A 14,676-nucleotide genomic window follows, 5' to 3' on the forward strand; every position below is an offset into this window, starting at 1 on the left:
TAGGACTGTAGTATAATTGATTTATAAGGGAAGAATGTGCTCCTACCAGTTTTGCAGTATTGATTTTCTCGTACCAGAAGGTCACTTGAATGTCTTCTAAGAATTACTGAAATGCTTATTGACCTCAGTTATTTTGTGATTCTATTTCTGATGCCTTTTTATTATATTTAAAAAATGTAACAAGTTATACAGAGATGCATAATATATGTTAACATTACTAAGTACAGGGTAACGTAATAGTAGGCAAGAATATATGTATTAAGGAAGAAAAGTGAGATATACATGCTTTTACCAAAAGTAGGAGAAATTAATAAAGGGTAAATTCAGACAGAATATTTTAAACAGAGAAAAAACTCTGCTGCTGCGGCATAATCTCTGAAGGGAAGTCAGAAAACCCCACTTGCTTTATACATGTATAACAAGATGAGACAAAACACTGGAAAATGGACTTTAGGGAACAGTTCTTTAGTAGCAGAGATATGGGTTAGATGATATAATTTAGAAATGGAAAAGACTTATGATATCCATTCTAAGAGATACAGAATCACTCTATTGACAGGCGGTTAAAATGAGATGAAAACATTAAGGTTGCAGCAGAGATACCATTTTAATGCAAGTAGAGAAGGTGGACATTTCGTTTTGAGCATCTAGCTTCTAGAAACCAAATTTGCACTAAATACCCCTTTTTTCCCCATATAGGTTTTACTGGCATTTTTTTTTCATCTTTTAATTTTTTGCCCATACACTGAAGTCGTTCCCAGGGTTATAAAACATTATGTGATTTCAACACTTGAGTAAAATGATATACCATTTATTCTTCCAAAGCCAAAATGTTCCATTCTTATTTGGCTGTAGTGACAGATGTTGTCTGAATGTGCACTTCCCTACATGAGAGTAATCCACTTGGGGATTTATAGGAGAGGAGCTCTGGAAATGTTTGCTCCTTTCTTGCAGACATAGTTAGAAACAGACATTGTTATAGAGGCAATTCAATGTGCAGCTACAAAGCTCTCATGCAAAGGCGCATTGCTTTGACCAGTGTAGATAGATTCATGTGATTTCCCAAAAGGCACATTCTCTTTCCCTTCTCCTTGAAAATAAAACTACCTTCATTTACTTGTATTTGCTTATGAATCACAGTGTGATATTGCTACTTGAATAAAGCATCTAGAAATAATAACAGAGATCTGGGTGGTTTTTGCATTTTGAGGTATCTGCTTCGGCTTGTCTGTTACCTAGATATAATAACAGAGATTTGGGTGGTTTTTGCATTTTGAGGTATCCGCTGCAGCTTCGCTATTATTTATAAAATGGTACCCTCTACCACATATTATGACTAATGATTAACTACTTGTTTTTTAGGACAGCTTAATCCTACTTTCCAATGGGCAAATTCAGTTCTTACAATATTGAGTAGGTTTGAATGCTGTTTTAAACAGTTCAGTGACATGGGTCTTAGCGTATAAACACAAGGCAGTTTAGCAGACAGTAACCTTTCATCACGTTGACAAGCCTAGTTAGTGCAAACAAACCAGTGTTTGATTTACAGAGTCAGGAAGCATTAGGCAAGCCTCTCTCATTGTTAGGATTATTCCTGCCTGATAAAACAGTTTCTGCATATACATTCTCACTCACTCACTCCATCAGCCTCTCACTTACTCGCTGCTCTCTACTGTGGTGTTGCATCATTTTTTTCCTTTGAAGCTCATTTATCTAAAGTGCTTGCTTTTTTGGTCTGTGCTGCAGTGTTCAGCCCAGCCAATCAGATAATAGTGTTCCCAGCAGGAGATGGCCAATCCAAAGCCAGCTTTTGCTGGAAATGTGAAACCCTTAGGGGAAAGCAATAACAAAAGCCTTTCACTGCAGACAAATGTTAAGTGTCTGTGCAGACTTTTCCTGTTTTTAATTTTATTACTCTAAGAATGGAGGGTTTGTTGTTTCTTTCATGTTTCCTTTCAAGCAATTTTAATTATACATTTGTGCTACATCAGAGACTTTGGAACACGGTGATTCAGCCTATTGCATCTAAAGCTAAATGCAGTAACCTTCTGGCAATACAAATATATTCCAGTGCTGTAAATATAGCTGACATGCTCAAGAATTTTAAGCAGCTGGAAAGGTCCCTGACACCACACACGAAGCCCTAGAGAGCAAATGATGAGAAAAACATCACTCCCCCCTGCTTTTTCAGGTGTTTGTTTTTTCTTCTAAGGGCATGGGAATAAAATGTATTTTCCCAGCTCTTAAGCTGGTTAATAGAAAGGAAAAAAAAGAGATCTTAAAAATAGACTTATTTTTAATCGATTTCCCTAATAGCTATTTTGGATGAATCCTCCATATGTTGGAAGCCTGCTTGTAATCATGGTTCAAGATTGGTTTATCTTTTGCCCTTTATACCAAGTTGCCTCAATATATAGAATTTTACTGTCACCTTGTAATAATAGCAACTTAAAACCATACAGGGAACCATTTTCAAATGTGGTATTGAGAATTTTTCAAGGAAATCCCTTCTTCCCTAGTACTTTAGCTAACAGCACTTCAAATACTTTCCTGCTGTTAAAAGGGCCCTGAGGAAATAAGCTGCAGGTTACATGTTTACTTTACATTGGTGCTGCAGAGTGGGATAGTTTTAGTGCAAAATTAGAAATCACACTGTTAACACAAAGCCAGCAGACAGGCTAGAAACATTTTGGCACAGTGCCATTATTATTTCCATTGTAGAAAAGCTAGAGCTAAGACAAGGGGAGTTTGGAGAAAAACAAAACAGGGAGTTGGGGTTTGAAATCAATATTTAGTTCTTTTAAAACAAATTTCAGTGAACCTGGTAGCATTTTGCACCAAGCCGCCTTTTCTGCCATGGTGGAAAAAGCTTTCCATTGTGTACGTTCTAAAAAGAAATAAGAATTGGTTCAGAATATTACCTTGTGTTTATCTACAGTAGTTATTGAATTAAAGGTGTAATTATGTCGACTAGTCCACAAACATGATTATAAATTGTCTCTGAAAAATGGGTGAGAGAAAAGCTGAATGGTTTCGAATGAAACTCCATTTTTTTTAAAGCCCTTACAATTCATACATAGTACATTTGTTTTTCAGAGAGCAAAATTCTAAGCCTGCATTTGTTGAGCAGGTTTATTTAATTTTTAACAGAAGAATCAATTACATTAAAACTGGCATAGCACTTTCTTTAAAATAGTATTTTTTCTAAATCGCTTTCCTATTTTCATCGCAGATGTGTGAGTTGCAAGGTTCACAGTTGGTGAGAGAATGTAGACAATATATAACTTGTACATATTTTGAGGACTGAACTGGACAACCCAGGAGGTCCCTCCTAGCCCAGTGTTCCTATCTCTGCATAACAAACCTTGTCTATATGTGTTCATTCAGATATGCCACCATTGTTGTATCACTGAAAACAAAGCCGATTCTTCTCAGTCACCTACTAATTTAAACACTAGTAACTGGTACTGAGTTTATGCTGGCTGGCTGCCAAGTGAAAGCAATTATGTGCAATAATAGCAAAATTAAGAGGTGAGTGTTGCCGTTTTACAGCAGGACATGGCAAAAAACCATTTCCTTCTGTCGGCTGCGTCTTGATTGCACTCTGTCTCACGCACGCACGCACGCACATACTCACTCTGTCTCTCTTTTTCCTGTGGGTTTTAACTTGGGGTCAGTGAAACCAAAAGAGGAAGAGTATAGACCACAGTACTTGAAAAAAAAATGAGAATGGAGCTCTCTCTTAAGATAAAAAAGAAAAGAAAAAGTTGTTCTAACTGTGATAATGCTTGTTTCTCTCCCATCTGCAGGTGTCCTAGTGGTAAATGTTACATGGCGGAACAAGACTTATGTCGGGACACTGCTGGATTGCACAAAACATGACTGGGCCCCCCCCAGGTAGGCAGTCATTCTGGATCTGCTTTTTCTCTCCTTTCTCCTTCAATCTCTAGCAAGAAACTGTGCCTAGATTAATAAAAAACAACTGTATATAATTGAAACCAGACAGCAAAGAAATGAGTAATTCTCTATTACACACTGTAAATGGAGACATTGAGGAGGGATTTTTTAATTTCCTTTTGCTTCATGAATGGGAAAATATATGAAGAATTAAACTGAATTTGAGTGAATTTAAAGTATTTTCTTGGATGTTTAGAATATTTTCTCTCTCAAGAATACAGTAGAGGAAATGTTCTTTAATGACATTTTATTTGTGCTGGATGTATTCCTATTTGAAAGTGGACATCCTTCCCCTCACAGTATTGCTAAGGCTGTTGCATGAAGCTGCCTAGTTTTCATATGTTTGTTTCCTGGTTTCTGGTGATAATTTTTCAGTCTGTCTGTTCTTGTTTACATAGGTTTTGTGAATCACCGACGAGTGACCTAGAAATGCGAGGCGGCCGGGGCAGAGGAAAGCGAGCAAGGTCTGCTGCAGCTGCAGTTGCACCTGGAAATGACGCTAGCTTTACAGAAGCAAGAGGACTGCAGAATAAGAACAGAGGTGGTGCCAATGGGAAGGGAAGGCGGGGTAGCCTTAACTCAAGTGGACGTAGGACACCCCCAAATTGTGCAGTGGAGGATGTCAAAGCCAGCCCCTCATCCACAAATAAAAGGAAAAACAAGCCTCCAATGGAGCTAGATTTGAACTCCAGTTCAGAGGACAATAAATCTGGCAAACGTGTTCGTACGAATTCTAGAAGCACTCCAACCACCCCACAGGGGAAGCCTGAGAGTACTTTTTTGGACCAAGGGTGCTCTTCTCCAGTGTTGATTGACTGCCCTCACCCCAACTGCAACAAAAAGTACAAGCACATCAATGGACTACGGTACCACCAGGCTCATGCACATTTAGATCCAGAAAACAAACTGGAGTTTGAGCCTGACAGTGAAGACAAGATTTCAGACTGTGAGGAAGCATTAAGTAATGTGGCACTTGAATGCAGTGAGCCAAGCACAAGTTTATCAAGTTTTGATCCGCTAAAAGCACCAACATCTCCTTGCTCCCTTAGTACCCCTGGGACACCCAAGGGGAAAAGGGAGTTGACGAATAATGGCCCAAGTTCAGTTATCAATTCTAAAACAGGCAAGAATTCTGGGAAAAAGAAGGGTCTGAACAGTGAACTGAACAGCCTCCCTGTAATTTCTAATATGGCAGCCACATTGGACAATTGCTCAGTAGCAGACGGTAGTTTGGCTACTGAAATGCCCAAACTGGAAGCTGAAGGGTTAATAGACAAGAAAAATCTGGGGGATAAAGACAAAGGCAAAAAAGCTACTAATTGCAAAGTGGATAAAAACCTTTCAAAACTTAAAACAGCCAGACCCATTGCCCCTGCTCCAGCTCCTACTCCTCCCCAATTAATAGCTATACCCACTACGGCCTTTACAACCACCACTACAGGGACAATACCAGGATTGCCCTCACTAACAACTACTGTTGTTCAGGCTACACCAAAGAGCCCTCCGTTAAAACCTATTCAACCAAAGCCCACAATTATGGGAGAGCCAAGCACTGTAAACCCTGCTCTCACATCACTCAAAGACAAAAAGAAAAAGGAGAAGAGAAAGCTAAAAGACAAAGAAAGCAAAGAGACTGGAAGTCCTAAAATGGATTCTAAGCTGGGAAAGCTAGAGGATTCAAAAGGGTCTGGGAAAGATTTATCTGGACATTTTTTAAAGGACCATCTCAACAAGAATGAAGTGTTAGCTAATGGACTGTCAGAGTCTCAAGAGAGCAGGATGGCAAGTATTAAAGCTGAAGCTGATAAGGTTTACACTTTCACAGACAATGCACCCAGCCCTTCTATAGGGAGTGCCTCCAGAATGGAATGCAGCACTTTGGTGAATGGACAATCTTCTATGGCGCCACTGCATGTGTTGACACAAAATGGTGCAGATAGTGCAACTGCTAAAACCAACAGCCCTGCTTACTCAGATATTTCTGATGCTGCTGATGACGGTGGTTCTGACAGCAGGTCAGAGGGCATGAGGTCCAAGGCCAGCTCTCCTTCAGATATTATTTCTAATAAGGACAGTGTTGTAAAAGGGCATTCTTCAACCACAGCACAATCATCACAAGCAAAAGAGTCCCATTCTCCCTATTACCATGGCTACGATCCTTATTATTCTCCAAGTTATATGCACTCTGGACAGGTCAGCGCCCCTGCAGCTGGGAACAGCAGTGCCCAACAGGGGCTAAAGATCAAAAAGGAGACTGAGGAAGAGGCTGAAAAGAAAGAGAAGGCAGAACCACCAGATTCCAAGAAAAATGAACCCAATTCTAATTTACAGCCACAACACCAGTCAGTAATAACTCAGAGACATCCTGCACTTGCCCAGTCACTTTATTATGGACAGTATGCCTATGGGCTTTACATGGACCAAAAGTCCTTAATGGCCTCCAACCCTGCTTACAGGCAGCAGTATGAAAAATATTATGAGGACCAGAGGCTGACAGAACAGAAAATAACACAAGCAGGGAGAGACTGTGAAAGAAAGACTGAACCCCCATTAAAGGAGCTAGGAAAGGATGATAACAAGCAGAAAAATATCCCATCTGCTACTATCTCAAAGGCGCCTTCAACTCCAGAGTCAAGCAAAAATAATGGTAAAATAGGGTCATCAGTCCCTAACAAAACGGAAGAGACAAGCAAGTCACAGATTCTTTCCAATCACCAGCAGCAGCTTCAGTCGGATAGCTTCAAAGCCAAACAAATGGAAAACCACCAGCTTATAAAGGAAGCTGTGGAAATGAAGTCTGTTATGGACTCTATGAAACAGACTGGAGTAGATCCTACCACACGATTTAAACAGGTGAGGTCACTGTAACTTGAACTTTTCTTAAACTGTACACACAGGCTTTTCTGATGTAATTTTGGATTGCATTTTCCTGTCTTTCCTGAGGGCCAATTTTGCCCTCCTTTCTCACACTGAGCAGTACTCCCCATCCCTTGAGTACACATATTATTGCTTTTCATAGGGCTGTAGAAGAGGGAGGATATATCCAGTGGAGGGTGACAGAATCCAGGTTTTAAAAATTAATTCATTAAAAAAAATTTAATTATACATAATCCATATTTTATATCTAGAAATAAGTAGAAATAACATTGCACAGTTATTCTGCTTAGTTCAGAAAACTGAAATTTTAAACAAGATAAGCATGCTTTGTTGTGAATGAGCTTAAAATAGATTTGAAGAGTAGTTTACTTTTTTTTTTAATGCTAGTTTACATTTATTAAAGATGGATGAGCAGATCTTTGAAGAGCTGACTTGAAGCTCACCTCTTTTATCCCAACTTAATTTGACCTTTCCAAAACAGTTAAGGGAGCATCGTTCCCTGTCTCTGCTCATACGCCCTTTAGCTGAAGTCTAAGGCAAAACAGGCCTACACAGTGGATAAAATCATGGGCCCATTGATTTCAGTGAAGTCAGGATTTCATCCAGTGGTGATGCCTGTCCTTCCCAGGTCCTGGACTGCCTGAAGGAATACACTTCATTCAAGTGTACACTCCATGATATTAATGTATTTCTACTGCAGATCAGTATTTCAGCAATAGATACTTCACATTCTGACATTTGGTGCATCCTAGATTCCCCATTCACAAACTGGCTTTCAGGATAGGATGGGGTCAAGAGAAAGAGGATTATGGAACTAGATAGCAAGTAGATAGTAGATGGTAGGTACTATCTAAAGATTTGAGAAGATTTCTAAACAGTTGACTATTTCAACTAAATCATCAATGGTTATTAAATTAATCTATCATTGTTTTTTATGCTATGAAAGTTGACTGTTGTACAAAACAAAATAATCAGCTATGTATGCCTTACATAGAAAAGAGCATCTTTTCATTAATGTTCAATAAAGATAGTTATGTTTTATGTCACCCTGCAGAGAAATCAGGTACTTTATAACATGTTCGCAAATTGATTTGTAATAGTTGCAGGGGTTTAGGTTGTAGCCGTGTTGGTCTAAGGATATAGGCAGACAAGGTTCCTTGGGTGAATTTGATATCTTTTATTAGACCAACCCAAATGGTTGGAGAATAGTTATTAAGCAAGCTTTCGGGTTCAAAAACCCTTCGTCAGGCTAAGGACACTGCAGCAGTTCCTGCGTGCTCTTCCTGGACGGAATGAAAAGTAAACAAGCCAGGGGCTGGGCTGGGCTGTAACTTTGTAATAGTAATAGTTGTGCATTTCTCATGCCTGGCCTTCATCCTACAAATATTTGTGCACATTTATCATTCTACATGTGCAGATAGTCCCACTGAGTTGAATGAGAGTACCTAAATGTCTGACATTCCTTTAATATGTAACTGTTTGCAAGATCAGAGCTGGTATAACTACCTTTTTAGAGACATCCATTTTTCAGGTTTATCATTCCAGGTAATGTGAATGTTCTGACATAACATTAAGTAGCTCAAATATTGTGATTTATGGGTGTTATCACACTGATAGGAAAATTTCTTTATAGAAATTAATTGAAATATATATTTTATGTAGAGTGTGATCACAGAACTATAATACACCATATGTATGCATTTTATGATTAAACAAGCCAAAGGCACAGGGAAGGATATAAGATAGAGCAATTTTATTGCATTCTAGTAACAGTTTATTGTTGTTACATTGTAATATTGGCTTAAAGGCATGCTGACCTAGTAACAAGCAAGTTTCTCCTAAAATATGTGTAATCTAGGTGGATTATTAAAATTGCTGTAAAAAGGCATTTTCTCAGAGATGAGAAATACTGATAATGAACGTTTCAAAACACAAAATCAAAATAAAATTGTGTTTCTTCTCTACAGCAGGACCCAGATTCAAGAACATGGCATCATTATGTCTATCAGCCCAAATACCTTGATCAGCAAAAATCAGAAGAACTTGATCGGGAGAAAAAGTTAAAAGAGGACAGTCCTAGAAAAACACCTAATAAGGAAAGTTCTGTACCAAACCTTCCTGTCTCATTAGCAAGCATTAAAGAGGAGCCTAAAGAGGTCAAGCGTTCTGATTCCCAATCAGTGGAAGACAGCAAGATAAAAAATGATGATCGAAAGACTCCTGTAAATTGGAAGGACTCTCGAGGTGCTAGAGTTGCAGTTTCCTCACCGATGAGTCAACATCAGTCATATATCCAGTACTTGCACGCTTATCCTTACCCACAGATGTATGATCCCAACCATCCTGCATACCGTGCCGTCTCTCCCGTTCTAATGCACAGCTATCCTGGTATGTATTCTGGAACTAGCTTTTGCACTTTATTAAAGATTTACACACGAACAGTGTAGTAGTGCCTGCATTTTAATACTGGCAGTTAGCAGCTCAGCTAAATTAGAAGCTTCAGAGATGACATTTGTTTTGCTTGTTCTTATGCAAGGGAAAGTTCTATAGATGAAAGCTGATTTAATACAAGATGCTCCTTTTATGAACTGTCAGAGTTCCCAACTACAGTTTCCACAACCCTTGACAGTCTGCTATTGCTGTGAGACTGACAGATAGTTTATTGCCTATAAAAATATTCTAAGCACTTACTGTCAGAACCATTATAGTTACTATTCCTTTCACTTAAGAGGACCCATAAATGTCTGAAATGGCTCTAAGCTCAACCCTCTTTATAACCCCCATTCATCAGGGTGAATTAGCTGAAGAAAGTCAAGGAACAAAGATACAATGTTATAGTCATATGATCCATTTCCGATATTATCCCCTGTATTAGAATTCCCACATTGGTGTAACCAAAATGTAAACACGGTAACTTGATGTGGCATTTATTGTTTATCTGCAGGGGCCTATCTCTCTCCAGGATTTCATTATCCTGTTTATGGGAAGATGTCAGGGAGAGAAGAGGCGGAGAAAGTCAATACCAGTCCTAGCATCAATGCGAAATCAACCACTGAATCTAAAGCACTGGATTTGCTCCAGCAGCATGCCAACCAGTACCGCAGCAAGTCCCCTGCTGTAAGGCTTCCTCTGTTGTTATTGAAGATCAATACATACATTGGGGGATGGAAAGGAAAAGGGGAGAGAACATCACCTTAAAAAACTGCCTATATTTGGAGTCATGTTATGAATTCAAGCTGTCTTCTTTTTCTTTTTTCTTTTCTTTTCTTTTCTTTTCTTTTCTTTTTAATATACCAATACTTGAAGGAAAATAATTTCAGATTAGGTGTGTCCTTGGCAGAAATTGGAAGTGACAAGTATAATAGAGTTCTGTGCTAGATTCTTCTTAACTTACGTAAATAGATTCATATGGAAATTTAGATTCAGAGAGACCTGTTGGTGCATGGCACAGTTTATTGCAGTTTGCCAGGATGCTCCTGTTTGAAACAGATAATGCAATGAGAAGTTGAGCTGTGGGATTTGGTAATATCCCTTCAATATTTTTGCTGCAGAGCCATATCTTCTAGTAGCAGATTACTGAAATCTGTCTTGAAGATCGCCATGTCGGAGCAAACATGGTTAGTTTGCTTTCAGATAAATTGGTGCCAGTTTTAATTGATGAAAGCATGTCACAGGCCCTAATTCTATTTTTAAAAGCAATCCCGTGATCCTGAGCTCAGTCGAGTGCTGGTTTGTTCCCCAGGGCATATTAGAGAAATGTGAGGGTTAATTTATGTTCTCTGTCTGCAGCCCAAATAGACTGTCTGAAGAGCCATAGATCAGCTGAGCGTAAGGGAGCCCAGACCAGGCTGCCTACAAAACTGGTGGGAGAGGTTATGACTTGAAGGTGCTAAGTGCTGCCTGAGATTCCCTGTACCTTGGGGAATCTTCCAGTGCCTTGTTATGAGATAGCTTGGCACCCAGGGAGTAGTACAGATCTGCTCGAGTGAACTGCAGAATCAGGTCCGTGGTTTGAGTGTTCCTTAGGCTATTGCCAAATAACCAGGGCGTGTATGCATGTTAATAAGGCCCCCCACACACCCTTTTTTTTTTTTTTTTTTTTTACATATATTACATTAGTTCTCTTTTATCTTTCTATTGTTAGCCTGTGGAAAAATCAGCAGCTGAGCGTGAGCGGGAAGCAGAAAGAGAGCGGGATCGTCACTCCCCCTTTAGTCAGCGGCACCTTCATACGCACCACCACACACACGTTGGAATGGGTTACCCACTTATCCCAGGTCAATATGACCCATTTCAAGGTGAGCAGAGGTTTCCAGTTGTAGGTTCAATGTGTTGTGATGCTATTTAATTGATGTAGCAAGTATAATGTGAAGTGTTTTTAATAAAGAGACCGACCTTTACTTAAATGTAAACTGCTTTTTCTGGTTTAGGAAGACGGCTTGAAAATACTTGGCTAGGAGTAGGAGCTGTACGATCAAATTACACTGTAACTGTATTTTCACTCCTGGGTGATGCTGCCTTTGAATTAAAAAATTGATTGTCAGCAAATTATTAACATTTTACTTATTACTGTTGATATCATTTGCATTAATATTTTGAGTCATAATACAAACTGACACTCACTGATTAGCAAGACCCAAAGGAGTTAAAAAAATATAAATCTCTTACATAATTAGTCTTCTGCAAACAATGGAGAAGAGAGACATGGTTTTATATTGAAGACTTTTATGTACAATTGGGACTTTGCAATCAACCTTGAGATTCTTACAGCCTGAACTTCCTAAATAGCATGTGAACTGTTTGTATTTAAGTGAATATAGCAAACGGTGTTTCACACAGGGGAAAAAAAACACAATAAAAGACGCTAGAAAAAAATTGTTCATTCTCCCTAATTTATACCTGTCTTTGACTGTTTTTCCTAACATTGTATTCTATCAAAATTAAAAAGCAGATTCACTCCCATGCAGCAAAGTACATACTAGCATAATTTGCAGCTAAAATGACATTAATTCATTATATTCACTCAGTACCTTCGGAGTCATTTTTCTATGTAAAAAGTCTTGAAATTTCTAACTTTGATTCAGTGATTCCATAGGCCTTATGGGATGCATTATGCTCATTCAGTAGGAAAAATGTAAAAATGATAAGTTATTATGAAAGCATTGTATTCCAAGCAGCTAGCATGTCGTTTCTGTAATTCACTGTGACTTTTGATTCTTGTTGTTTCCATTATTTCTACTTAGCTTCCTATTCAGGAATTTATACAAACCATTTAGCACCATGCAGTGCAGTGCTTGGAAAGGAATACAATAAGGTAGAATGCCATATTTTCTTGTAAAATGCCTATTAAGGAGATCTCAGTACATTGTAAGCAGGCATATTGGTCAGACTAGGCAGGCTGTCTTACCTTTCTTCCATGAAATATTTCACATATGTGTTTGGTGTAAAATGATTTGCTGCTGTTTGTGGTTCATGTTGTTTTGCACTGACGGCTATCACTACCATTTCCCTGAACACCACAAAATCCAGAAATACATCCACATTCTTTTCTTTCTCCTTTTCTTCAGGGTTGACGTCTGCTGCCCTTGTTGCCACTCAGCAGGTGGCTGCTCAGGCATCTGCATCTGGTATGTTTCCTGCACAAAGAAGGTAAATATCCAGTAAATCTTGAATTACACTTACATAGACATCTTAATAAGGAGGTGAGAAAGCAAATAATAGGTTTCTTAGTCTGGAGGTCTACGTCACTAGAGATTGCAGTTTTTATGGAGGAGAGAACAGTTGTTGGGATTTAGGGTTAATTGTAGCTTTATTCTTCTTAACATGACACATGTCTTTTACTGTTGTCCTTTAATCATAATGTAGATAATTAATCAGTGATACAGACTGCTTGTCTTCTGTGATTTTCATAGAATATCATTTAGGTCTTGGCAACGTTTAGGCCATTACGAAATATAATGAAGAATTACAATTATTTAAAAGGTAGTGGAGGGGGAACTATCTGACTAAACTTCTCTTATGTAATCCCAGCGGGTGCCTAGCTCACTAATTTTCAGATGCTTTTATTTTACATTTAAAACTTGTATAAGAATTGTGCCTTTGCCTTTTAATTACTTGCTTGCTTTTAGGTAGGGTTTGTTCTTCCACCTCTAAAGGGAAAGAAAACCTTGTATGTAATAAATATCCTGTTTTAAGTGAAAAGTTCAATCCTGCCTAACTGTGGAGTCTGTACCAGTGCCTCCATGATAAATCTGACCTGGTATTACAAATCCTGTGATACCGTCCCAACTCCAAGGATGCCTGATGTTTTTCTTAGAGCCCCAGGTCCTGGTGGCAAGTTACTATACAAGAATATCTGTTCTCATTTGATTAAAAAGCAAAGTTATATCTGTTGGAATGAAAACCAGAAATGTGATCCAAGTGGATCCTAAAGGTTCAGAAACCAGAAAACAGCTCCTCAGAACTCTATTACTTTAAAACATCTCATGGTTAAGGAGTCCTGATTCATGATCTTTGACCATTAGAGTTTGCCAATGTAAATTTATTATTTTATGGTTTTTATGCATTTTTTGTGTTCAGTAAATGATAGAAGAGGGACAATGTATTAAAAGCTTCTGTTTTCTTTCTTTTCCAGAGAATGATGAGCTTGGAAATGTACATTGTCATGTGACTGGATCACATGAGGAAGCGCTTTATTACAAACATCAGTTCCATGGTGTTAATTTGAAATGCCTTAATGGCAGGCAAAAACCAGTCATTTCATTTTTGTAAATTGCAGATTTTATCAGAGTAACAAATGTTGCTGTAATTAGACTTCTGTTTTTTATATATATATATATATGCGTATATATATATAAATATATATATATATATTCTTTACTTTTTTGTATCAGTAACCAGGCTCGCACACAGGGTCTGCTGCTAAGTTGCAAACCACACAGTAAATGAGAAATGTATTTGTCATGTTTAGAAAGTGTTAACCACAAAAGGCTGTTTGTTTCTTTTCTCCTCTTTTTGCTTTTTAATTGTAAATAAATAATGTTATGTATCAGTGTGCCTGAACCTTGCATACCCTTCTAATATTACCCACAAGCCTTCAGAGAGGCTAACTGTGATGATGACACTTTGGTACAATTTAGATGTCTATTTGGTGGCTCCTATTAAGATTCATCAGTGTAAAATGTTACTGTACTCACTGTTTCATTGTAATTGTGTATTGTGAGAGATATACATTTGGAAGGCATGGGGTTGCCAGTACCACAAAAACTGTGTTGTACATAATGTATAGATTTTAAATGGGGAAATAATGAGCATCTGTGAATAATTAAATGTCTTTTTTGATAATCTTGAATGGCAAATAACCCAATAGCCTGCATACCAGAAGACATCTGTGATTGTTCTATTACTTGAATAGTCCTGCAGTCTTTTTTTTAATGTTTACAATTATCCAGTTTTAGAAGAGAGACTTTAATGCCATTGCCTGGTTACTTGTTTTATGCTGTAATCTAGTTTATTTTATGTAAAATGTATATTGAATGCTTTCATTTTTATACCTGCCTTAAATAATTTGGCAATCAGAATAAAAAAAAAAGTTGTTTTTGTATGTTTTGGCGTCTGTCTCGACTTGCTTTCTTTAGGCCGACTTAAATGGAGAGTGTCCTAGACACCAGCAGGTGCATGTGACGGAGTCTGGAGGCACCATGCAGCTGCTGGTATGCTCAGAAGTACTTCTGGCTTGGGTCCCAGCCATGCAAACCAGTTTAGCAGTATTTCCCTTAAATAGCATGCAAGATGATCACATGCCTTCCATGTCCAGCCTGCTGTCACCTCACACCTTTTCTT

At 38.3% G+C, this 14,676-nt stretch overlaps 1 protein-coding gene across 4 annotated transcripts in view; it reads left to right on the top strand.

Annotated features, from left to right (window-relative positions):
- The window catches only part of ZNF608 (zinc finger protein 608), a 102,783-nt gene extending 88,346 nt beyond the window's left edge, over positions 1-14,437 (top strand). For 2 of the 4 annotated variants that reach the window (XM_014608756.3, XM_014608757.3), the window contains exons 4-10: positions 3,810-3,897; positions 4,356-6,810; positions 8,802-9,222; positions 9,779-9,951; positions 10,979-11,132; positions 12,402-12,483; positions 13,469-14,437. In XM_014608756.3, the coding sequence (XP_014464242.1) occupies positions 3,810-3,897; positions 4,356-6,810; positions 8,802-9,222; positions 9,779-9,951; positions 10,979-11,132; positions 12,402-12,483; positions 13,469-13,475 (3,380 nt within the window). In that variant the 3' untranslated portion in view covers positions 13,476-14,437. Of the gene's footprint in view, positions 1-3,809; positions 3,898-4,355; positions 6,811-8,801; positions 9,223-9,778; positions 9,952-10,978; positions 11,133-12,401; positions 12,488-13,468 lie in introns of those variants that run through there. The other 2 variants (XM_014608759.3, XM_006275931.4) reach the window with 2 other exon arrangements.
- The last annotated feature ends 239 nt before the right edge of the window (positions 14,438-14,676 follow it).

Source organism: Alligator mississippiensis, chromosome 3 (assembly GCF_030867095.1).
Source record: "Alligator mississippiensis isolate rAllMis1 chromosome 3, rAllMis1, whole genome shotgun sequence".
Taxonomy (NCBI): Eukaryota; Metazoa; Chordata; order Crocodylia; family Alligatoridae; genus Alligator; species Alligator mississippiensis.